General features: G+C 37.0%; 1 protein-coding gene across 4 annotated transcripts in view; it reads right to left on the reverse strand.

Moving 5' to 3' along the window:
• The window catches only part of GLIS1 (GLIS family zinc finger 1), a 210237-nt gene that overhangs the window by 99137 nt on the left and 83191 nt on the right, over positions 1–27909 (reverse strand). For all 4 annotated transcript variants that reach the window (XM_087929939.1, XM_026707118.2, XM_087929938.1 and 1 more), the window contains exon 4: positions 25568–26663. In XM_087929939.1, the coding sequence (XP_087786065.1) occupies positions 25568–26663 (1096 nt within the window). The remainder of the gene's footprint in view (positions 1–25567; positions 26664–27909) is intronic.

Consider the following 27909-nt stretch of genomic DNA (forward strand, 5'->3'; position numbering starts at 1 on the left):
CTGTGGAGGCTCTGAGACGGCCCCACAGCTCAGGACAGTGTGGGCTGAAGTTGCCCGCCCCAAAAATAGCCATCCAATGTTTGCGGCCTCCTCTTCATTGCAGAGGCCCGAAAACAGCACCACAGCCCTCTGCAGGTTGCTCCGGACTAGGGTAATAAGCCTTTTAGACAGACTCAATCCAAGCAGTTAGGACAAGAGCAACTCCCACACTCACTCTTGACCTGTCACAGCCTTACAAGAGAGAATAGCTTGTGTCTAAAATTATTTCCCACATCCCTGATTGGACTGGCTACCCAAAATGCAGGGCCATGTAATGATAAATGAATGAGTATGGAATTAGCTCACATTTCATGTTTTATTTATCAAATAAGCCATCACATCCATTAGAGTTACATATATTTAATACAATTAAAGCAGGATACTTTGATTTAAGGCTCTGGTGATGCCCTACTCCCATTTAATTTCCACATGATTTACATGGATTTTTGTACCACTAGTGCAAATACAGCTGCATTCTTTGGCACACCTTTATTAAAATCAGAGTAATACCTATTTTTTTCTTCAGTGTAATTTTTCATGGATTGATAAATATAATAGGCAACATAACAGTTAATGTAGTACATCCTCAATCTGATAAGGGCAAAGTATCAACACAATATAGTAGAAATGTGTTGATATGCGAATCTCAATCATGATAAATCCACAGTTTGCGATTTTAAAAAGCAGGAATTAGTCTTCAGGAGAAAAATATTTAAGTTTTAAAGAAACTTAACTAATTGTACCATTTTAAATGCAACAGGGACACATAAAGCAAACTTATTTCTAAAATATCCTAAAAAAAAGATGACTGTCTGAAACTTGAGATTCTCTCCACCTTTTTCTAGCAAAACAGAAGGGCATAAAAAGGAATGTCCATTGTGAAAGATGGAGAGAAGAAATTTATATTGTGAATTCACACGTAATATTTATTTATATATGTCATTATTAATTTCATCCAGCTTATACAAAAAGAAGGCATCTGTCAAATCAAGGATTTGTTAACCTTATTTAGCAATTTTTTTAAAAAAATGGAATCATTCATCATCCCTTTTGTTTTCATCCTAGGTTATTTTGCCCCACATACCTGGCACTTAGTTCACGTAGTTCCAGTAAAAACAATCAAAACCAGAATGCACAATTCTTAACCTAGCTCTATTTAGCTCTCCAACGGTACATAAAATAGCAAATTACATTAGGAATAGGAGGTGCTGCCAGCAGCTGCCACACTTGATTGGAAGTATTACAATGCTCAGAAATGAATACTACCATCATGTGGATTAGGTCTCCGTAGATTTGAAATGGTAATAACATTTAGTAGTTTTCACAACAATTCTGGCAAGAAAATAAGATTTTGAATTTGTTTTACCTAACATGTTTTGGGAGCAATGGTTCTATAAGTTATCCAAGAATAAATTGAAACAACATGTTTCCTATAATTCACTGCTATTCATTAGGAATAGCATAATGAATATAACTTGCCATAATGCTTGGGTTTAATCAAGGCCCAGCGCCTTTTGGTTTTCTTTAAGACTTTATTTGATAAAGCCAAAGCAGGATACCATAATGGACAAATATAGCTATTAGGCATAAAACCCTTATTAGCTAATTTCCCCTTCCCCCACACAAATAACAGCATAAGATTCCTCCTGATGAGAGTTTTGTAGTCAAGCCACAGATCCAAGACCTGCACATACACCTTCTCACCTATGAAAGAAGTACTGAATATACAGCTATTCCCTAGTTTATATATGGAGAACATCCTGATCATGGATAACTGCTAGGGCAATTTCAAAGGAGAAGATGGAGAACCAGATGCAAGCCATGCGGGAGATAACAAATCCCATGCATGTCATGGTGACATCTTCCCAAGAGGAGAGACATCAATGGAAAACAGTAAAAGAATTTTAAGAGAAGTCTGAGCAGTAGAGAAGGAAATCGGAAGAGGAAGAAAAAGATACAAGTAAAATATAGGTTGAAATTGTCAGTACTCCCCCAGCTATTCAGTAGCATCTGGGGTGTCAGAAGCAAAGCAAGCTTAAAATAACATTTGATTGTGAACTACCAAGGAATTCTAGAACTCTGGCTAAACTCAAAAGTCAAAAGAAACTGTAGGAAGACAAAGGCAATCCACTTCTTTTTAAGAACATTTCATGGATGCATGCATGAAATCATCAGAAATTGAGCTTAATATGAAGATTTTCCTTATTGTTAATACCAAATGTTTATCTTAATTTGTCCCCCATTTTCTAAAACAAAGCACAAGCAAATTTAAATGAATGAAAGAATAAAACATTCTCACACTGCCATAAGAAACACAATATTTAATACATTAGAGCATGATAAAGCTAAATCTAACATGTGCATTAGAATTTTAATAAAGAGCTTACAGCCATGAGATAAATGCATACAAATTTAGAACTTATACAATATTCAAAATATTACAACCAAGTTTTGTGAAATGACATCATTAACTCATCAGATCTGCTACTTCAAGCAGTTTGAAGACACCCCCAAAATCTGAAACAACTGACATACTCACTAATAACTTCCCCATATTTTAATAGTTTTCTTTAATTAGTTTTGTGCTACTCATTTCCTTTTGTAAGTTACTAAAAATACATAGGAATATTCAAATGAGGAGCAGCATTCATAGCTTTAAAGGGAACAGCATAACTGAAATTTACAGATTGTGGCAGAAGAACATAAACGGAAAGGTATACCATACAAACAATAATGATATAAATATTGAAAATGCTAGGTAAAAAGATCACTCAGGTAAACAAACTGGAAGGAGGGAGAAACAATCAAATGATAATTACAGAATTTCTTGTAAAGTAACAGAATGATACTATGTTTTAGAATCATGAGAAGTTTGCCTTGAATTTTATGTGGATGCTTGAACTGGTATTTGCCTCCTGATGTGAATCAGTCAAGTACATTACTTTATTACAGTGTTAAGTGGCTTTCCAAACTTTTTCTGTACAGAATCTTATGTACAACTGGCCAGATTGGTCTTCAGAAGCAAGATAAAATGCCACAATGTACTCATATAGACTGCAAGTGTACAATGATGGCCACCAATACACTGAACTGAAAAGATATCACCCCACGGTTATTTCATTGGAAATTCCACGATAGTAGATCTCAAGGATAATAGTATCATTCTGATTGACGTTAAAAACTCTACAGGGAAATTCAATAGCCACCCAATAATGCCATTATCTTTCCAGCCAGACTGATTTTCAACGCCTACCTTAAAGGAAACATAGATCGAATTCTTGTTTAAAAGACTTACTATGCAAGAAATGCAAAGTAAAAGATTTCAATTCAATAGATACAAAAATGTACCCCATTTGACTATGAAAGTTTCTAGACTCTGGCCTGAAATACCAGCCCTGGTTATTTATTTAAAGGTTTTGTTATTTAATGAGTCAAATGAATAGATGGTTCTAAATACAAGATTACTTATGCCATAGGAGAATATAGTACATCTTGTCCTTTCTTGTACCCCAATCTCTTGTACCCCAAATATCGTATTTGATATTGGATCTTTGTTCCAGGCGAAAGAATTGAGAGAGGGAGGGCCACTTTGCACATGGGTTAAAAAGAACTTAATGAATCCCAGAAAATAGCATGCTCAGTAAAAGCATTCCCTCGTGGTTTTCCATATAAATTATGTGAATACACCATCAAAACATTAATTTTTATTTTCATAAATAAGGCCATATGTCAGTTAAAACAGAAAATCTGTACTCAACTCTGATGTGGCTTACATAATACGTTTTAATTGGATGTTACTTTAATGTAAACAGCTTTATATAAAACCTGCAGTAAAAGGAATTCCTTTTAAATTGTCAAATATTAGTCTCTAACTTAAGTTGATATATGTAACATTTGCAATGCAGGTAATCAGCAACAGGATTTAAATTCTGCAACACAGTTCAACAAATATGATCACTAATTCATAGCAGCAATCAGAAACCTAATGTTGATGACCAGCAAAAACAATCTCCTATATAGGAGGAACAAACACATCAAGTGACTCTTTCAAAATACCATCAGAGGATAAATTAGGTTGAGATGTTGCATCGCTTCAAGGGACTGGTTAGCCACATATATGGGTATGCAATAGGAGCAAAGTAGCTTTACTTATACCTAGATTTAATTCTGGAAATTAGAAGTTGAACTGTTCAATACTGAATCTGCTCCCAAAGTATAGATGTTTTCTGCACATATGTGGCATCTTGCTAAAAATGTACATAAAATGCATTTAAAATATTTAAATGCACAATTGAGAGTTATTATCTCATGCAAAAAAGAGCAAGTTTGGGAGAACTTGCATTTAAGCTCACTTAATTTGTACACATCTGTGCTGTTTACAACACTAGAACTAACACTACTGCCCTCTGTAAGGTGCCTATTTCCCCCACTGATAAATCTGTATTAGATTTAAACTATACTTATAAACAAATTTACCTAGAAGGTAAATTGCTAAAACTGATTTCAACATAGCTGCCAGGCAGTGGTGGGGTTCAAAAATTTGTATTACCGGTTTTGTGGATGTGGCTTGGTGGGCATGGCATGGCTTGGTGGGCGTGGGAGAAGGATACTGCAAAATCTCCATTCCCACCCCACTCCTCAGGGAAGGTTACTGCAAAATCCCCATTCCCTAGCCACTCCCGGGGGGAGGTTACTGCAAAATCCCATTCCCTACCCACCCCACTAACCTGCTTTCCAGCTCCGTTCTCCTGTGCAGGGCAACAAAAGAAGACCCAGCCGATCAGCTGGGACTCGGGAGGCAGAGAATAGATGGGGGCATGGCCAGTCAGAGGTGGTATTTGCTGGTTCTCCGAACTGCTAAAAAATTTTGCTACCGGTTCTCCAGAACTGGTCAGAACCTGCTGAATACCACCTCTGCTGCCAGGTAAAAAGATAGAAAATTAGAGTAATTAATTACAAAGGGGAAAGGCAAAATTGTTAAGCATATGAAACTGTCAGGTGTTGATCATTTATTCTGAACAGGTTTAATTCCTGATCTTTTAAGCAGCCATCGTGGTCTTGTCTAGAAAAACCTGACATTATTTTATATCATGGGACTTTGCTAAATATCAATGCATTTGGGCCTATGAATATTGTAGCTGCATTCACACATCACAAAGCAACAGAATGGATTTGTTTCTTAACTAAATTAATGCCTGTCTTAACTTTCGAAGATCTGAAATGGAATACAGAATTCTGAAAAAAATGTATTTGTTACCTAAATGCTCACATCAAATCTGCATCTAAAAGTCTGTCTTCAATTGTTTTTATCATGTAAAGTTTTAGAACCCATTCCAAGTGAGCATTTAGAAGGAGCTATCCCAAAATGTTGATCAGAATCTGATTATAAAGTAGGTTTGTAGTAAGCAACTTAGCATCATTTATCTAGAAATGGCTCTTTAAGAATGAATTGGACCACCAACACAGTCCTTAGTGGCATCTACTGCAAATCTTTTCCTGTTGCAAGTTTTCATACATCATTATGGCTTTTATAATGACAAGCAGTGTAAATCAGCAAACCAAATCTGCCTCCAATGTTCTGTGTTCATCTACCAAGCAAACTTTAACTTCAATACCGAGAGGCAACATTAAACACATTCACAAAGAAATCAATCTTCCTCTCTTCTTCTGATTTATTTGTATTTCAATGAATACTGTCTAGAGCAGAATGAAAGGGAAAGAACAATAATTCATAGCACCAAAGCCACAAAGTTTCCTCTAATAGCTAAATTAGATTTGTATGGAATGGCATAAATAAACCCATTTAAAACCATAGTTGCAGTTTCAATCAGTGCAGAAAAAATCCCTTACAATTTTATGACTGTGAAATATATGGTTTTCCTGTACAACCATTAAGTTATAGCAGATTACAGACATATAAGTGAAGCAGAAATTGATCAGATGTTTCTGTTGATCAGCCCTGTGTAAAAGGGCTGTTTTACACAGAAAAAATGTTGAGTTGACATAAAAATAACACTTGGTAAATGATGTAGTAATTGAAATTGGAAATTCCAGGGAGAAAATATAAACCTCATTTAGGAATTGTTAAAATGATATATTTTCTCTTTTAAAAGCAGACTTTACATGCCATTATCAATTATCAAGGTTGTAAAAGGAGGGCGACTGAACCTTCTAGAACAACATTTAAGTCAACCTGGAAATATTATGGGAAATATAATGATGTCCTTCTGTAATTCCTCTGTTTCTCCCTGGTTTCTCCCTCTGCCTGGATTTTTTTTTTTTTGTAGAAAAAGAATATTTACAGAAAATACAAAAATTGTCATGTTTTTTTCTTTTTTTCTATGTCATTTCCAGTTCTCAATCTACCCTCACCTATCATTACCTGATATAACTGATAAACTAGGAGCAACAATTGTAAAAGTTATGAGGATATAGAAATTCTAATTTGTTTGTATACATATAGGTGAATGATCGACACAAATATCTAGAAATACCAAACAGCATCTCCATGTATATAGATGCTTTCTTAAAGAAGAAATGCTTCCCTCTTCTTTCTCAGTAGTCTCATTTGTATATAATTAGCTAATTCCTTTTCAATGAGTTAGAGCCATGTTCCCATTGAGGTCTCCATTTCTAACCATGTTGAAAGCATTTTACATCTGATATGCACAACTATGCTGAGGATTAAGTTACCCTGAGAGTTGGTCTAAAGTTTTTCAATAAGATATGCAAACAAGACTGTTTAGTTACGGCTCTGTCATTCTCACTCACAATCCTATCACTCCAACCATAGTAATATATTTATTGAATATTGCAACAAAGTGACTTTTGTAGATACGATTTATTGAGGTAACACACAGTAAAATATAGGAATCACACTGATGCATTGTAAAAATTTCAATCCCTTTCCAGCAGCAATCTTGGCAGTGCTGCAAATATAGCAATGATTCAGCTGGCAGGTCACAATAGATCATTGAAGCCAATTTAGAAAAACCACTCCTAATAAGTCCTCTTTTCCAGAAACCAATATACATTTGGAAGTGGATTATTAAAGCCAGGGAAAGTATAACACAACAGTTGAACAGCATTTTTGGAAGAACAATTTGAATTATTTTTTCATAAGGTTTAATAACTAGACAAAAAGCACTACCATGACGAAAGATATTAGCAATTATGTTTCAATTTAACAGGACTTTTTTTTCAAGGATGTTTTCATAGACACAGTTGAATGAATACAATTTGGGAACACATAATTATGTATATCCGTATCTTGTGAAACTAATTCTACACCAATTGTTTTGACATTTTGGCACACTTAACTTAGAATGTACTTCCTTGCTCCTCAACGAGCTTATTTGTTTCAGGATTTGCTTCATTATGAAGATTCCTCATTTTTCATCAAAAAAATTTTTTAAGTAGGATGTGTATGCAGAATGTGACCTCTATCTCGTCATCAAACCTCTGCTAAAGCAACTACAAGACGGATGTGGTGTTTTACAAGTGAAGACAGGATAAGTTGTTCCATTTGGACAATCTATTAGAGCATGTATAGGAAGCAACATAAGAAGAGGATGCAGTTAGGGTAACACCATCCCCTTGTGTCTGGTTGCTAAGCTTGAACATGTGTTTTGCATCTGTAAGAGACCAGAACTTTGGCATCGACACCTATTCTCTTTGTGCTTTCTTATCTTTATCTCAAACATAAGTGAACCAATCAATCTGAAAACAACTGCTGTCTCAATTGAGAGACCATGCAATCCAAAGCACAGCAATCCAGGACATTGCACACATGCTATTTCTGCTTCGGAATACTGATTCTACTTTTGTGGGTGCTGTAGGGTCCTTTCTACATGGATAGTAGGTAGAGCAGCGCCCCCCAAACTTTTGGGCACTAGGGACCAATTCCATGGAGAGAGGTTTTTCCACGGATCAGAGGGGTCATGTTTATGCAATCCCGCAGATGGGGCTTCGTTTGTGTGCGCAGCCCAGTTTCTGGTGTGCCATGGCTTGGTGCTGGTCCAGGGGTTGGGGACCCCTTGGTGCTGGCCCAGGGGTTAGGGGCCCATGGGATAGAGGATGGACAGGAAGTCTTGGTCTGAATTTATTACTGCTTTGTTTATAAGACACAAAACCTGATTTCCACATCTATTTTATTCACTGAAGGGCAGGTTGACTTAGTCACTTACACATTATTATTTATTACCTTTATTGTCAGAGTACGTGTGTACAATGAGATTGGCTGAACTTTTCTTTCTTTTTCCAAACTCTAGCTCTTCAACATTTATCCAGATATTACATTTTAGATGCACAAATTGAGACAACCTCTTGATGGCAAGATATAAATATTCTAATTCTTTGGTGCCACTTAGTGACTAATAGATTGACAGTTTATAATCATTTCAATTATGTGAATGTTCTTAAGAGCACCCCACAATTTAACATAAATAAAATCACCATTGCCTTAGGTATGCCAAGGGAGAGCTTACATGGTCCAGGTACTTCATCCATTTTTTTTTCTTTTTCTCCACAGTTGTCAATCTAATGAAATGACATAACTCATTGATCTTTGGCTTATTGTTTTGTGTTCCCCATTATATAAGTGTTGTTAGAGTTTAGCTATTATGTATATATAGCAAAATTTAGGGTGACATAAGTTCTTCCTGGTTCCAAGACAGTAAGATACAGTAAGAGCAGCTGTGCAAGTTAGCCCTGAAATATTTTGCAATGCAGAAGCCCAACAACTAATGTTTATCATATTATAAAATAATACTGCCTTGATTTGCTGCTTTCATGCTTCCTTCTCATATCTCTACAACCTGGAGATTGTGCCACTTTTGCTGTTTAACAATAAACTTTCAAGAGAAAATTCGGTGAAATCTCAGTAAGCACACAACAAACATTCATCTCACAAGGTAAATGAACATTGTTTTATTCACTTTGTATACCAAACTCTTGGGCAGACCACAACCCTCTTAGAATCAATTGGAAAGGTAAGAAAAAATCAAGGAGAAGGTGGACTTTAGATTCTCAACTATTAAAGGATGAGGAATTTATAAAGAAACTTAAGGAAGAATTAACTTTCTATTTTAAAGAAAACAATAACCTAGACACAACTATCCAAAACTTATGGGATGCTATGAAAGCCGTTATACGGGGAATTATAATATCTTATACTGCACAAAAAAATAAAGAAAAACATGCTCAACATAACAATTTATACCAAACAATTAAGAAACTAGAATCCGAATTATAGGATGCCCTACAAAACGTTAAAATACAAGAACAATTGATTCTCTATAAACATAAACTCAGTTTAATGGAACAGGAATAATTGAATAGAAATTTGAAAGCAACCAAGCAAATATATTTTGAACAAGCATATAAGCCTGGCAGATGGCTCTCTTATAAGCTCAAAAAAGAGAAAAAGAAAAGAACCATCTACCAACTACAAGATGAAAGTGGAAATTATCAACATACAATAGAGAAGAAAAAAGAGATTGTACATATATATTTTGAGAATCTGTATAAGAAAGAGAGAGTAGATGAAGATCAGATAAGGGAATATCTAAGAGAAAAAAGAACTTGAGAAATTAACAATGAGATGAAAAATTTTTTGACGAAGGACATATCTATGACAGAATTAAAACAACCAATTAGAACCCAGAAAAGTAATAAAACCCCAGGCCCTGACAGCTTCCCAGCAGAATTTTATAGAGCAATAGAAGAACAAGTGGGACTAATAATGGTGGATTTATATAATGAGATATTATCTGCTAAAATGCCAGACACGTGGAGAGATTCATTAATTTCACTAATCCTGAAGGGGGATTCAGATGCCAGAATGATACAAAACTATAGATCAATTTCTTTGCTGAATGTAGATTATAAAATATTTACTACTATTATTATTACTAGATTAAAGAAAATTCTGAACAATTACATACATCCAGACCAAAATGGATTTCTCCCAAAGAGACAAATTAGGAACAATTTAAGAATAATAATGGATAGTTTGGAATATTATGAAGCCCAACCGGAGAAACAGATAGCTCTTGTTTTTTGGGATGCTCAAAAGGCTTTCAGCTATCTTAATTGGCAATTTATGACTCAGCAAATTTATGATATGAATTTCAGCACCAAATTTGAGAATATTATAACAGCAATTTATTCAGTACAAAAAGCAAATATCATAATAAATGGAGAGAATACCCAAACTATAAATATAGAAAAAGGAGTCCGACAAGGCTGTCCGTTGTCCCCTCTACTCTTCATACTATCATTAGAAATACTATTAGAAAGAGTGAGACAAAATCCTGAAATAAAAGGATTGAATATTTAAAATGAAGAATATAAACTGCAAGCTTTTGCAGACGATATGGCTTTTATTATGGAAGATCCAATAGAAAAAGGACAAATATTAATTAAGGAACTAGAAAGATATGCAGCAGTGGCAGGATTGAAAATTAATAGACAGAAAATGAAACTTCTAATAAAAAACTTAACAGATGTACAAATAACAAAAAGGGCGTTGGTACTTACCTGATACGCCCGTTCTCTTTGAGCTGTGAAGAGCATCCAGTAGTGAGAGGTGCTCCAGTCTCTGCACGTCTAGGCTGGGCTTAATTTCCAGAATGCTCCTCCTCCTCCACGGGACTCCTCCCCAGCATTCCCCAGTTTTGGCGAAGATGAGAGAATAAACACCACTCGCCCTGAACGCCTTAACAATTTGTTGGCCGAAACAGGACCCCCCCCAGATGGAAAAAGGGGTGGGGCTGGATGCTCTTCACAGCTCAAAAAGAACGGGCGTATCAGGTATGAGCTGTTCAAAGCATCCAGTAGTGGGACATACCAAAGCTTGGCCTGTCCTATGGGAGGGACTCCGTCTAGCTTGGAATTCCCTCCTGGTCCCCATGGACCCATTGCAGAACTCGTCTGCCAAAGGAGGCTTCAGCGGATGCAAACACGTCTATTTTATAATGCCTAATGAAGGGTGATGGAGAGGCCCAGATTGCGGCTCGAAAAATATCAGTTATTGGTGCCTGCGTGGCCCATGCTGCCGATGTTGCTGCGCTCCTTGTTGAATGAGCAGTTATGCCCCTAGGCACCTGTAGTGATTGAGTCTGATACGTTTTCGCTATCGCAGCCCGTAGCCAATGGCCTACTGTGGAAGAAGAGACCTTGCATCCCTGAGTGTTTTGGCTGAAACGACACAAATAAAGCTTCCGTTTTCCGGAAAGTCGCTGTGCGGTGAATATATATTCGCAATGCTTGCTTCAGATCAAGCCGATGCCATTGTAGTTCCAACCATTGAGATGACTTGGGACAAAAGCTAGGAAGTATCAGCTCTTGTGCCCTGTGAAATGCCGAATTAATTTTGGGTATAAACGTGGGATCAGGACAAAGGACCAACCGGTCAGAATGGAAGACACAAAGGTCTTTTCTGATCGACAAAGCTGCCAGTTCCAAAATACGACGAGCGGAAGTGATCGCTACAAGGAAAACTACTTTGTACATCAGAAATTGGAGACTTGATGATTTCAAGGGTTCGAAAGGGTGCTTAGTGAGTGCAACGAGGACCTTGTTAAGGTCTCAAGTGGGATAATGGTGAACCGCTGGTGGGTGTAAATTTGTGGCTCCTCGAAGGAAGCTCCGTATGCGTGGGTGATGAGAAAGAGACAGTAGACCCCCAGAAGTGACAACTGATGCCAAAGCCGCCACCTGCCTTTTCAACGTATTAGGTGATAATCCCTTGTCAAGCCCCTCTTGTAGAAACTCTAGGATTTGAGCCAATGATGGATAGATGGGATCAATTTGAGACTTAGTACACCATTTGCAGAAGCTGGATTTTCTAATTCCTTGAATATCCCTGAAGTAGATGAGCCAGTGGTGGCCTTAGCATCCTCCTCCGCCATTCCTTCAGAAGCAGAGGAGGCCCTCAAACTGGAGGAAAAGAAAACCGAGATAGCGCTCTGAAAGGCACATCCGTCTGATGCATGGGCCATAACGGGGCAACAGATGTGTCCTTCTTCACTAGAACCTCACTCAGATGGCTACGTCACCTGAAGAACACCATACCAAATTCTAATGTTAGGGCACACCAGGACATCGCCAAATTAATTGCGGCTGCAGAGTTTTCTGCGGATGCTACATTTAATTCAGTCAAGTTTTCAGCTTGAGCCATGGTATCGCAGGTTACAGCCTGCTGATTACTATGGCTTAGACATTGGAAAGCTGATATCAAACACGAATGGAAACTTGCCTCTTCCCCAATTTTGGGTGATAAATTGTTTGGCGCTGCCCTGGATCCACTTCTAATCGAGACCAGAAGCAAGAAGTTTCTTTCCTCCTTCTTCGTTGCTCTGACAGCAAATCTTTCAGCCCTTTCAGAAAGGCTCCTTTCGTCCCTATTATCAAGGCCCATTTTCCTCCCTGATTCTAGAGACCACCGACATATAGGGGAGCCCAGTAATCAGATAGATCAGAATTCTCCAACAGACCTCGCAGGGGTGGACAAGTGAAGCGATTTTTCAGGGGAACTGGAAACAGAGGTTTTCACCGTCCAAGATAAATACAGGGATCTCGCTCCCATTGGAGGACGATTAAGGCTCTTTGCAGACCAATGGGACTCTTCCACATTGGATTCCTGGGTTCGCGATACCATCAGATTTGGCCTGGCTCTGGAGTTCTCCTCCACACCCCCGAACTTTTTCATGAATTGTCCTATTTCCCGAGATCCTGTTAAAAGGAAACTGATGGAGACAGAAATCAATCACTTACTGGAAATTAAGGCCATCCAACCAGTAACCCCGGATCAACATGGACAAGGATTCTATTCCCTACTTTTTGTAGTTCCCAAGAGTTCGGGGGGAGGGGGTGGTGGAGGGCAATCCTAGATTTAAAATGTCTCAACTGTACTCTAGTCTACCGCAAATTCAAGATGAGTATGTTACAATCCATTCTGCTTAGCATAAGAAAGGGTGATTTTTTTGACTTCCATCGATTTCACATACCAATTAGACCTTCACATTCAAAATTTCTCAGATTCTGCTACAACAACCAACATTTCGAATACGTCACCCTGCCCTTTGGGTTGTCATCAGCCCCAAGAACTTTTATAAAGGTTCTGGCAGCTCTGGCCGCACACCTTAGGAGCACTCCAGTTAGGCTCCAGTGCTACTTGGGTGACATTTTGATCGTCTTCCTCATCCAGGCAGAATTGGATACTCAAATTATATTGCGAATACTTCAACAACAAGGTTTTTCCATTAATTGGACAAAGAGCCATTTGTTTTACTCAACCCGCTTATCTCACCTGGGCTCGATAATAGACACAGTAGAAGGAAGAATGTTTCTATTCCCTGAGAGACAGGAGAGCATTAAAACCTTAGCTCAGACTCTCAGAACCCTCAAACGGGTTCTTCTAGCCAATTTGTCTAAACTACTGGGAAAAATGATCTCCTGTATTTCTATTGTTCCTTAGGCTCAATTCCACACTAGATCATTCCAATAGTATCTGCTTCCATTCCAAAGACCGGGACTAAACAATTCCAGGACCAGAGTGTTAGTTCCTACAAAAGTCTGGCTATCTCTACACTGGTGGATGGCTCCAGCCATCAACAAGGGTTGCCCACTGAAAGAGCCCCAGCGACTCACCACCACCATGGATGCCAGCCTGTTTGAATGGGGAGCTCATTTCCAGTCCCTCTCGGCTCAAGGGCGTTGGTCAACAGCAGAGCAATCGAACAGCATAAATTGGTTGGAGCTCAGGGAAGTCCTCCTGGCCCTTCGCAGTTTCCTCCCACATATTCAAAGGAGACACATACTTATACTGACAGACAACGTCACAATGAAAGCACATATCAACAGAAAAGTGGGGACCCACTCATGTGGGAAACCGAGAGACTGTGCCTTTGGGCAGAAAGGAACTTAGCCTCTATCAGAGCGGAGCATATTTCCGGCCTGACAAACACACAGGCCGCCTGGCTAAGTAGGGCCATGGTCGACCAATCAGAGTGGTGCCTGCATCTGGACCTGTTTCAGGAGGCAGTGCAGAGATTTGGTCTGCCAGTTATAGATCTGTTCACTTCTTCCCTGAACCCACAGATCTCGAGATTCTTTTCAAGATACCCATCCCGGGGGCGGAGAACATCAACGCCCTCTGGTGCCGGTGGCCCCGGGGACTCCTATATGCCTTCCCTCTCTCCCATTGATACCCAAGGTGGTACAAAAACTACTGGACGAGAAAGTGAACCTGATCTTGGTGTCACCCTACTGGCCCAGGAGACCATGGTTTGTGGATCTCAGGGGCCTGTCCACAGAAGAACCATGGAAAATTCCACCACACAAAATTCTGCTCATCCAAGGACCGATCCAGCACCCGGACCCTCAATGGCTCCAACTAGCCGTTTGGAGGTTGAGCAGAGACATCTAAGAAAGAAGAATTTTTCAGCCAGGGTGATTAATTTTGGCCATTCAAGTGACTCGACGCCCTTCTATGAGCCGTATATATAATGCCACATGGACTATCTTCTACAAATGGTGCACCAAATCCAAGGTGGACCCACTTTCGCCATCAATTGTGCAAGTTTTATAGTCTCTCCAAGATGGTCTCGACAGGGGTCTCTCTCCAAACACTTTAAGATGACAAGTGGCAGCTACTGCCTCAGTGGTGACTTGGGAAGGTCTACCATCCATCTCCCACAACTCATGGATAAAGAGTTTTCTTAAGGGCGCCACAAATTTATGTCCGCCAGTGGTACATCATTGTCTGACCTGGGACCTTAACAAGGTACTCACAGCACTCACAAAGACTCATTTGAACCCCTGAAAACTACTAGCCTCCATTTTCTCAAGGTAGTTTTCCTCGTGGCTATAACATCAGCATTACGTATATCAGAAATAGCAGCTCTATCAGCGCGAAAGGTCCTCTGTATATTCCATACTGACAGAGTGGTGCTTTGACTAGACCCCGTGTTCACTCCTAAAGTCAATTCTGCCTTCCACGGGTCACAAGAACTAGTTCTCCCTAACTTTTGCCCAGACCTTCTCAGGGCCTAGAGCATCAATGGCACCGACTGGATGTCCACAGAGCTCTCTGTACTTACTTACATAGAACAGCTCCTTTCAGAAAGACTGATGCTCTTTTTGTACCTTTTCAGTCAGCCTCTCAGGGTCAGAAGGTCTCCCCTTCGACTATAGGCAGGCGGCTGAAGGCCACAATAGCCAAGGCATATGAGACTCAATCATTGCCTGTGTCTAGGGGTATCACGGCCCACTCAACAAGGAGTGCGGCAACTTCAGCGGCCTGGGCCACACAAGCTCCTATAGCAGAAATATGTAAAGCGGCAACATGGGTCTCCCGATCGCCTTTCATTAGGCATTACAAAATTGATGTAATTGCTTTTGCTGAAGCCTCTTTTGGTAGGAGGGGGTTACAACAAGTCCACTCAGACAATGGGGGGGCTCCAACCCAGACGGAGAGCCTCCCGTAGGACAAGCCAAGCTTTGGTATGTCCCACTCTCTTGATGCTCAGAGCAGCTCGATGGAGAAGGGGAATTGGTACTTATCTGATACACCCGTTCTCGGTGAGCTGTGACGAGCATCCAGCCCCACCCAATATCCGTTTGGTGGAGTCCTGTTCCAGCCAATGACTAATCTGGATATAAGTTTTTTTTAAAAAACACAAACAGAACAATAAAGGGGATGGGGGTTGCATCACCTCGTCTTTGCCAAAACTGGGGAGCCAGGGAGGAGTAACAGTGTCCTATTCAGTTAAGCCCAGCCTATCTGAACAGAGACTAAGCACCTCCCAATCTCTGGATGCTTGTTGTAGCTCACCGAGAATGGGTGTATCAGGTAAATACCAATGCTCCTTCTGTATTTCTCCCAGTATAAAAGCTACATTGTGGGTCTCTCTAAAACATTTATTGTATGAGCTAGAAAACCTGTTCCATAATCCTCAATGTGTCTAGCCAGGTTGTGAAAGTTAGGTTCCTCACAATGCCAGTGCAAAGTAGAGTTAAGATTAGGTGCAGCATGTTGCCAATGATACCAAGGTGTATCTGTTGTTAACAAGAATATACTGTATGTTTTACTCTCCTTGAATAGAAAAACAGAGTTGTTGCATAAACAAGTTTTCCTCTATGAATAAACTCTAATGTAAAATTTGTTATATTTAGATAATGCCTACACAGATGACTTAAAGCCATGTGCACAATATTTATATATAGATTTTTATATCATTTTCTGCAAATAAATATCTATTAAGTAAATATTCTGTAATGTTTCAAGGCCACTGTATTGAAAATGTGATTTTCATCTGTCTTCACTCAGCTTAATTTTAGCTATTACAATAAAGAGGTTTATCAAATTTCATTATGCCTTGAAGTTTCACAATAGTCTAAAGATGTTTAAGTCTCTAGAGAGTCACTTGTTCTGTCATATGATCACGTTTGAAAAAGACAGGATTCTGTCACATTTCCACAGACTACATCCAAGTTGAGAAAATAATCACAATATCCAGTCACATCATATTTTAAAACAACAGTCCAAGTTACTCAATGCCTGCCAAGGTGCAAAATGCTTATAAAAATTATCAGAACCAGATATACAACACAAATGAAACCAATATATATATTGCTGTTGTGGGGAAAATAGAAGGAGGAAGTATTAGATATGGTCTCCACTTGAAAAATAACAGAGGAGTAAAAAATCCTTGTGGTTCCTGTTTCTTGAGCTGGCCTGCTAGAAGGCCTGGCATTTATTCCCTAACGGTAATAAAAAAAATATACATGTGTGCTTACAGGAAGATTTCTCTGGGAGGCTGTAAGTGGTGAAAAATCAAAATCTTGAAGTGAGCACCAGCAAATTAGGATATAACTCCTAGATGCTTAACCATCTTATATAAAATTAAATAGTGAGTAGACACACTGCTCTTGCTTATTCTACAAATGCTATCTGGTGGCACTATCCCAAAACATAATGAGCCACTTGCTTCACATTAAGACCAGTCAGTGAAACAGAGATACGTAGCAACTAATCTGAAAAATAATTAATATGTTCAAAGAATAAGGAAAATAAAACAAAAACTGTACTTTAAAAAAGGATAAATGGGTCTATTTTAATGCAGTCATAATAATTAACTAAAGACATAATAGCTGTTGGACCATTTTCCTCAATAAATAAAAGAATAATAAAAGAAAGAATAATGGTTTTGATTCATTTGTTTAATTGAGTTCTTTCTCTTCTTGTTTAGAGAAGATCCTGGTTTTGGTCATATTTCTACAGAAATATTGAAAATTGAAAAGGGTTCTCAAACTTTTGCGTGCCACTGTATAATGGCATTGCCTCTTCTGCTTGCTAACCTAATTTGAACTGGACTAATCTAACACCTGGCCATAGTCTATCTGCAATGCAAACCATAGCCTTTAGAGGGGAGACATTCACAACAATCCAGTGGCTGGATGTGAATCATAGTTTCATTTTCAGCAAATTGGCAGATGTTCAAGAGGAAAACAAGTGCAGAGAAGTTTGCTTTAAGAATCACAGAAACACTTCAATTTTGCCAAGCAATTCTAAGCATTTCTCCAACGCTATCCAAATGTCCACAATAAAGGAAAATAAACAGAAAACAAGAAGCATTTATAAGATAAATTCAGAGTAAGAAATATTCAAATTTATTGTTTCGTGTGTTTTTTCTCCTGCTGAATTAGGAGACCTAATATTATTCCCTGTCTTTAAAACAGACAAATCTGTGCCCTGAAACAGAGTGAAGTGACAATGTTAAAATCCTGGGTAGAGATTTTCACAGCATTTCTCATTTTATAGAAGTCATCTAGCTTTTCATTTCTCCAAACTGAAACCCTGGAAGCAATGCTTACTAGTTCCCGACCTGATTCCCTCCCCTAACAAATAAAAGGTAAGTAGACAGATAACTACACAAAGCCACTACCTTCAACAGACAATGCACATGAGGATGTGTCACTCTGTAACTGAAACACATACTACTGTGATGCAGTGGCAACTCCAGATGTTAGTGGGTCAGAATTGTCTATGTCCCACTGTCTGTCCTGAGCCTCTTTAACTGGTTTTCTGCTGAAGTGTCAGTGCTAGTCCAGCTGGCTTTGTATGAGCAACAAAAAATAGTTTTGTTGGTTTTGATTAAAGCAACTCATTGTCAAGATTTTCAGAGGCTTTCCCAATCTGATGTCTGGTTACTAGGTAACTGCCATTGATCATAAAGATCATTATTTATGCATAAATAATGCATAAACTCATACTGGAAAGAACAGTTATTTTTAAAGTCACTGAAAACTATTCCATTCAAAGATAACATACTTACGTTTCTACCTGTGAGAAGGGAATGGCATTGTTAAAGTATGAATGTATGATCAGAACTTTGATTTTCATAACCAAAGGGAGTAAATTACTATAATCCCATATAGTAGTTAAGAGAACAAGAAATTGGAAACACTTGAAGGAACTTGAAAGGGGTGTTTAAGAGATTTCTTGCCAGATCATAAAAGAGCCTTGCTCAACTCCCCATTTTAACATTTACCTACACAGTGAAAGAGTACCAACACAATTCATAGATGTAATCATTTGCAGACCTGGTAGGCACTCTTAGTTGACATAAATGAAAGATTTATTGTTGGGATGATGAAACAAAGAGCAAGTTGTGCAAACTTTACTGAGCTGGATTATGAAAACATGCCTTTTCCATTTCCCATTTTTAACTGCTTTGGGAGCAGTTTCAAAATAAGGGCCAAGACATGTTATACACAAAAACAAGTTGCACGTTATCATGTTGCAGGATCCTCTTTGTATACAAGTTATCTCCATACCTACCAAAAATAATATAACAAGTACAAAGAAAAATATGCAAAATGCAAAAACTATAAAGGAAATTTTGTTGAATGTCCCTGGGAAGGTGTTGAGCAAAATTATGAATGAGAGAAAGTCAAATCTGGCAACGGTAGTGTGGTTTTAGTGTGATCTACAGATTGTTATTCAACATTTCATTGAAAAATGCATAGATGAAAGAAAAATTTCCACATTTGTTGATTTACAGAGAATGACAATAAATAGACTTATTTGTTAAAGATTCAACTCTGAATAGGGAGGATGACCAGATTATGTAATATCTCAGTTGTTTAATGTATTTATGCAAAAACATATATGGAATGCTTATGGTGATATCAGAGGTATCCTGCTTAGATTGGAAATGTGCATATACTTTTGCAAACAGAAAATGATACATTTTGTCTGAAATCCTGTAATAATATGCAGAAGATATTAATTTATGACTTGAGAATGCATCCAATAGATCAACTGGCTATTATTACACATGCTCCTCCAATAAGTGCTGCCGGCTTTTTTTTTCAGGCATATAAAAAATAACATTGGTTTGGTTGTTGTTAGATGGACACTGCATTCAGATGGTAATTATTAAACAAACCAATTCCTGTAGGTGGAAGATGCCACTTGCTATGATGCTTGAATGTAGTGGTCTGTGTCCTCCAGGACAAAGCTAAACATTGTTAACATCTATGGCCCTTGGGAAAAAAAACATTCATAGCATGAAGGAGGAGTGTTGCCAGGACCGCCATGCACAGGAAAACCAGGTTCTACTTTCCTTTCCTGCCATGTTTATGAAAAAAAAGAGCTCTCCTCACATTTGGAATTAGTCCCAGAAAATTTGCTCCGTGTCCTGCTGTCTCAAAAAAAAAAAAAAAAAAACCCAACCCAATTTAATTATTTTTTGTAATTTTTCCTACCATGTCACTTAGCAGCACATTCTCTTTGGTCTTCAGAAAACAACACTTCAGATCATTAACACCTACCAAAAAGTTGCAGTGAGAACTGCAGTAATTCCCTTAAATATTTCTTAAGATTTTACGAATCTCATCCCAATGAGTATATCAGTAAGGGTTAAGAGCAGTTCTTTTGTACATACTTTTTGACTAGAAGGGAAGCATGAAGGGACAGTCCAAAAGTAGAGGTAGCACTTGACTTATGACCATAATCGGAACTATTTTTATTTTTATTTTGCTTTTTGGAAGCCAGCTGGGAAGATTTCAAAGCCAAGATCCCCAGACACTGCAATCTTTGTAAATACATGCTGATTGCCAAGGGCCCAAATTTTGATCATGTGGCTGTCGGATGCTATAACAGGTACAAGTGTCAGGACCACTTGTAAGTCAACTTTTCTAGCATTTGGCAGTTCAAATCTCACTAGGCTCAAGATTGACTCAGCCTTCCATCCTTCCAAGCTTGGTAAAATGAGCACCCAGATTGTTGGGGCCACTATGATCACTCTGTAAACTCTGTAAGCTTAAGCGACGGCTATAAAGCACTGTCAAACGGTATATAAGTCTAAGTGCTATTGCTATGGTAACTTGAAACAATCACTAAATGAATTATGCACTACCTGTATATAAAAACAACTTATCCAAATATCTTTATTTCCTCTTTCTTCCAGCAAAGATCACTCATCACCAAAACCATTTCAGTACTAAATATGGACCTAAAGTCAGTCTGAAATGGGTCAAGACAATCCTCTTATATTCTCATTACGTGTCAAACTCTTTTATCAATTGTCTTGGATCATAAATCAACCAAGGAACTCAACAACCTCAAAATCTATGAAAATATATTTAGGGACCATCCTGTTAAAACAAATGGAATAATCCTCACATTCCCTTCATTAACTAATAGATGGTCACATATAGTCCTTGACTTATGACCATAATAGAGCCCTAAATTTCCATTGTAAGTCTTCATGGTTGTAAACCAAGGCACCCACATGACTAACGTGATTTTATGATTTTTTTTTTGCAATAGTCATTAAATGAGAGCCATAGTTAAATGAATCAACATCTTCCTATAGGCTATATTTTGCTGGAAACAAGCCAAAAAAGGCTGGAAAACTGGAAAAAATGTCATAAATCAGAGTCACGTGACTACAGAATTCTACAACTGGTCATAAGGTGTGACGGTTGCCAAATACCCCAAATGTGATCATGTGATTCTGGTGTGTGGATATGTGTCACTACGCATATGTAGAGCTAGTGGAACTGAGTGATAAGTAGTTGTGGGGAGTCTGGAGGAAATGCTGAGGACCACCTGTATAAGTCCCAAATCAAAAAAACAGAAATCTGCAAAGAGCCATCAATTCCACTGAATTTAATTACTGGATCATTTAATGTTCTGCTGGGCTTGTTAACCCCCTCTGTGGGGGAAAAAAGAGGGTCCATAAAAATAGATTATAACTGGAAAAATTCTGATGAAGCCATTTAAATGAAGTCTGGCTTTATAGGTAGTCCCTGATTAGTGACCACAATTGGGACTGACAACTTGATCAATAAGCAAAGCAGACATTAAGTGAAATTGCAACTGTGCTTATGATCTTACTTCAGCTTCCTTTCGCTTTACAGATACGCAAAGGTTGTACATGCAAGGATGATCATAAAGTTACTTTTTCTTCATGGTTATTAACTGCAAATGGTTCTACATAAGGCAGTTAATAAGAGTCACCTTTATAGGTGACAGAAACTGAGGTATCTGTGCATCAGAAATTGGGTGATTGTCTATTCTTGCAAATTTTTTCATGTGGATATAAGAAGTAGCTAAGCGTGTTATTTGCTACCCAAAAAGTTTCTTTTTGTATCATATTATTCATCTATTTGATGTAGAAATTGAGTTTAATGAATATTATAAATTGTTACTTAAATAGTAATATGATGACTGTTAAGTATTTCAGTACAATTTATTATTTGGCTTAAAGGATGGAGAATAAAATCCAGCATAGTCACATACGCGTACGTAGTCTTTTTAAGTGAACTTAATTACATTCACAAGCAAGAATTTAACAACTTTTGTATAATATCAGGTTCATTAATCAATATTATGCAAAACAAAGGTAGGACAAAAAGTAAGGGTTTTTTTAAAACTTGAAAACATTTAAGTGGTCTAATTTTTGTTCTCAGACAATCAAAATTCCTATAGTCTGAGACATCAAATATAAAAAAGCATTACATTAATCTTCCAAAAGTTCAGGTTTTAAAGACATTGCATCATTATTTTTGTTAGCTATCTTTCTGATTATAATGCAGATGAGCACCAAATTTAATAAAACTAAAATAACACAAGCTATATATGAAGCATAACAGGATATTGCAAAGAGATTAGGCAGTTTCCTTCAGACTACTTACACAGCTCAAAGAATAAAGACAGAACGAACAAAAGCAAAGCATAACATAACATAACCCTACATAAATGAAAGGGCACAATGTTGAAAAAATAATACATCAATTATACATTTTAACTAAAAATTAAAAAATATAAATTTTGGCAACAAATCCAGGGAACCCAAAAATATCAGTAATGTCTTTATGACAATTTGTGTTCCACTTTTCCCACTCTGTTGCTGAGAAGAGAACATACTGGCTAAATTTAAACCAGCTGTAATGATGAGTATTACAGTTGGACTGAAGAGGAAGCTTACCTCATGAAAATACATTGTGGAAACTGCTGTTGGAAGATAATAAAAGGATTAAGTGCCATTTTAGTGGACCATTTACTTTTCAATCAAAATGTCTCATGTATTTCCTGTTCTCAAGTAGCCTGAATTCCAAAATTCCTTTGTCTATTACAGTACATAGTAGCAAAGACTGTCATAAGAAATTAATAATTTTACATAGAAGGGAGCTTTTATGCATGCAGACAGCTAGCTACTTGTTGCCAACTTCCCTTGAATCTGTTCAACACATATTTAACCAACAAATGATGTTGATCAGACTGGAAAAATACCCAGTTTCAAATTTAGCAATAATGTTGTTTCAAAAGACACTAGAAACAGTTGGGAAGGGGAGCATTTTCCAAGAAAAATTATGAGAGAGACTTTCTAAAAAAGACTCATTTTTAAATGAAAATTGACATTTACAAAGTAATTCTTCATTAAATTTGAGGTGCACAAAACATGAGTAAATCACAGTAACACTTCAGCTTCCAAATAAACTAACAACACTAATTTTTGAAGAGTTGCTTCCTTGGCTTAATAAATAAGGTTTTTAAAGCAATTTTAAAAAACTTAAGCTAATATTTTAAAAGGACCCATTTTGATAATCTACAATTGTTGTTTACTTTAGGGCTGGACTATAAAAATAACTTTTTTAATTATTTTAAATATTTAACTTTTCCTTTCCTTTTTAAAACTAAACATATTTTAATAATCTTGCCCGTAAGTCTTCTACAGTCATTAAAAAAACAGCACACCAAGCGTTTATTTTGTAATACTACATAAAAACTCAATTCTGATAGGACAAAATACCCATTCAAATATACTGAATTGACTAAAATATACTGAATTGACTACAGTACTGAAATTTGTTTGTTTATACCAAAGAGTATACTTGAAATAGCCTAATATCTAGACCCATAGACTAATACACTATTTATAAGCATCTTCCAGTATTACCCATTATATGAGATTAACATAATGACATAAAGATTTGTGTGACGTAACTGAATAGAAAAGTAACATTAAAAACTGCCACATAATAACGTACACATCAAAGGAAAAAAAATATGCAGCATGTTTTCTGTTATTGAATAATTCCATAGTTATATTCCACCTTCCAATACTGTAAAAACTTGAAACTTTGCTTTTAAATTATACTTTTAAAAGAGAGAGGGCTGTTTTCATATACATTTTAAAAGCAACCCCCAATATGGCTACACACATACACTGTTGAATAATCCAAGTATTTCCATTGTTTCAGATTTCTAATTTAGGAATATAGCACAATTATCTTCTTAAGACATAATGAAACTGGAGATTCTTCCTCTATCTCTACACCATCTATTTGTGCTGCTTAATGTTAGTGACAATTTTTGCAATCTTAAATGTTTTTCTAAATGCAATAACATCATCTATTGCAGTGGAAAGTTATGTGTACTACTTTATTATGCTTGGATTCTTGTCATGAGTATATAAGCCACATAATTTACTAGTATGAGGTCAATGGAAAGATTTAAAGGATGTTATACACAAAGAACAGTTTAGGATGGGATGGATAAGAAATTAACAGAAATGTTAATCTTTTAAAAATATAGCATTCAGTATATTGGGCATTATATTAGATAACAAATTATATAGGAATATTTAGAGTAGAAAAAAATAAATAAATACTAAAATACAAAGAACAGTGTATAAAAACAAAGTATGTGTGTAATGATGCATTTTGAACTATTCCATGAGTAGAAGAAACCACATACAGTACTTTAATTATTTAACTTTCTAATACAATCACCTGCATAATGAAACAGGAATATAAGAAAATAAGGCTGTCAGAAATGTATTCTCATCACAGCTATGAATATTTTGACATTATTTGTAACCCAAAGACTTTGCTTCTTAGGAACAGCATTTGGGAAAAATAAGTCCAACAACACTACCATATAACTTTTCAGTATAAAGTACATCTTAGTTTGAAAACTCTCACTCCAAAATCTGACCAGTATTGTACTTAGGGGCTACCTGTTTTTCCAAAACACACTCAACCACAACCCTATGAATAAACACCAATTCTTCAAAGTGATTCTTCTTTATGATATTTAGTGCAGTTATTCCTTTCTAAACAATACAATTTGGGTAGCAAACAATTGTTCTTATATTTCACAACTGAGTTTGGAAGCTTGGTCAAATTTTGCTTTGTGGTTACCTACTCTATTAAAGGGTTTCATATTATTGCGACTGAACTGCAAATCATTAGGTTTTATTTCAATTTACTACATAACTAGTAATTCATCCAGAGACAGTGCTTCTCTCAACATGTTGGCATTATGGTGCGGCTTAGATCTGCCTGATCAGAGAAGAACAGCTATAATAGCTCTCTTCTGAAAACTGTTTTTATATATATATTAAATAAAAGCCATCCCGAAAGTTATATTAGATGCTCAATTTTAGTCATTAATAATAATTACTAGGATTGTCTTTCTTTCTGCTATCATTTTAAAAGCTTCTGTTCAATTGGGATACTGTTCAAAAGCAAACTGAAAAAAAGCATTAAAATGTGCTTCATGTTTCTTGATTTAAAATATCACCCAAGGCACATTGACTCTCAGCTGTGTTTAACTCTTCTAAACTGCTTTGAACGTCCTATTAAATTTTTCAGTGGCCTTTTCAAATATAAACCATTTGTATTTAAAAGCTAAATTTGTTGCAGTGGGCAACAAAATACAACATGACAATATTTATAAACAGTATTATATTATTTCCTCTCAAAAAAAACAACAATGAAGCATTACTATAGAGAAATAGCATAATTCTGATAAAATAATATTGTGCAATAAAAGAGCAGCTGGTTTTCAACAGGTAAGATACTGTTTCATAATATCACTATACGGGTTACATAAAACCCTGTAATTCCTATTGGAAGAATATTTTAGAAGGCAGGAAAAAAAAGCGGGGGGGGGGGGGAGCAATTCCAGAGTATTTCCAGTCAGATAAATACATTCCAGACTTACCATACATTTGTTTGGTTTTTCTCCCGAATGAACTCTCATATGAATTAGCAACTTGTAACGAGCATTGAAAGGTTTATACCGGCGAATGCAGCCTGTCCAGAAGCAAGTGAAGTCTTCTCCTTTTCTTTGATCAATATGAGTCTTTTCTATGTGCCGGACCAATTCATCTTGCTGATCATAGACAGCACTACAATCAATCCATCGACAGATCTGCTTATCACCGCTGGCCTCCTGCTCATCACCTTCACTCATCTGAAGAGACTTTGGAGACATAGAGGCCTGTAAATGCGTTAGTGCTCCTTGAACGTGGTTTTGCTGCTCATGTAAATGATAAGGTGGTGGCAGTTCTTGGTGATGCTGAAAAAGACTGGAGGCAGAAGTATATTCATCAAGTGGCTCCTGTTTTAAGAAATTCAACTTCTGTTTGCTGTGTAAAATATCTGGCTGAGGAGCAGAAGCAGTATTCATTATAAGGCAGAAGCTTGCATTCTCTCCTGTGTGCTGCATTGGGGAATGGTCACAGTCCCCTCGGATAGTTTCAGTGGAAACAGGGACAAGGCATACTGAAGGGGAAGAAATATGGCAGTGGTTCCCAGATTGCGAGCAGGACTGGGGGCGAGAGGATTTCTGAGCACTATGAAGAGTGATCTCTCTAGGAGAAGAGGAAACACCAGCTGAATTAGTCCACAGTCCATTCACACAGGTAACCAGCGAAGTCTGTGATGTGCGGATGATAGTTGTAATATCAATCCCATCAGCAGAAGATGGCAGCACAGAGATGCATCGCTTCTTCAGGTTGCTTGTCTGTTGTCGACCTGAATGGTGAGGGCTGTTGAGTGACAAGGAGCCCAGGGAGGGGCTATGTTCATTATTAAACAATTGCGATGAAAGTGAATTGGTAAAGCTATTGTGGTCAACTTCAAGATGGAGGCCGCCTGAGCCTTTCAGTTCCATTCCGTCAGTAATCTCTCTGTGTGCAGAAACCTCAGATAGGCCCTTATAATCACCCAAGCATTCCTGTTTTATATGCTGAGTAGTGTGACTTCCATTCATGCACAGAGTGGTAGAATCTGCTGCGTCTTGGAATTGGAGAGGCCTGCAACACAGTTTCATGGATCATCATTAGGATGTTGAAAAATGAGCATTTTCATGCAAAGTGCAACATCAATTAAGCTTCTAAGAAAGGGTTGGTCTGAATTCTTTGTGTATGCTATCGCTCTATTGCATTATCTGCATTTGAACATTTTTGAATGCTTCCTCACTGGCAATAAAAAAAGAGTGCTATCTCTGGGTAGATAAGAGCAAGCTGCACTCATACTAACAAAAGTACCACTACAACATCTTGCAAAATGCATTTTTTTTAACACAAGCTATGGATTCAACAGATAACATAGGCAATAATACAGAGTATTATGGTAATTATATTCAGATCTTTCCAATAGTACAATTTAGTTCAGCTCAAGCAGAAATATCAATGATGTTACATTTATTTTAGGACTCTGGTATTACCTTATATGATTAACCAATTTTATTATCCGTTTAATAAAGCTGTAAAATTATTGCTGCTCACATCATCAGATTATGCAATGGCTAAACTGGTGTTAAGATTAAACTGATATTAAACTGAAACGGGGACATGCAGATGCAAGTTGGATATGAAACAGATTAAAAGTTCTGTATATTAATAATTGTAATATGTTAAAAACCACTGTGCTTGTTGAGACCTTTTGAAATTGTCTCTATTTACTATTATAAGAGAGCAGTTCTTTATTTTCCCCAATCAGTGACTTGTAGTCAATTTCATGAAATACTAGCATTAAGATAATTTAATTAATAAGTTTGCCTGAAGTACAAATACCATTCTAAAGTAGGTTACAGAATTCTTAACTACAAGTTTTGATTTGAAGATATATCCATGAATAAGTTCTGTGTTTTTCTCTCTCTCGTTCCCTCCCTCTCCCTCTCTCCTTTTTCTCCCTCCCTCCCTCTCTCTCTGTGACAATTTCCAATATAATCACTCTAATAAATCCCACAAATTCAAAATGTCATCTTAAAAAGATTTAGAATATTTATAATTCACTAGTTTCTTTTTAAAATATTTTCATACTTTTTTATTACAATGACTTAGATAAACATCTCCTTTTAATTTAACATTCTAATCCCTGAATAGATGTTCCATATATTCTTGATATAGAGCTCTAAAATATTAATTTTAGAATTCCCTTAGTTCAAATTCATCTCAAATCATGTCACTGCTTTTCCTTTAAATCTATTTAACGGCTTCCAAAGCAATTTTATATATATTGGTATTGTTCTGTATTTGAACAATTTTAGATAAAGTT

Source organism: Pseudonaja textilis, chromosome 3 (genome assembly GCF_049901715.1).
Source record: "Pseudonaja textilis isolate UNSWEBS1 chromosome 3, rPseTex1.2, whole genome shotgun sequence".
NCBI classification, from domain to species: Eukaryota; Metazoa; Chordata; class Lepidosauria; order Squamata; family Elapidae; genus Pseudonaja; species Pseudonaja textilis.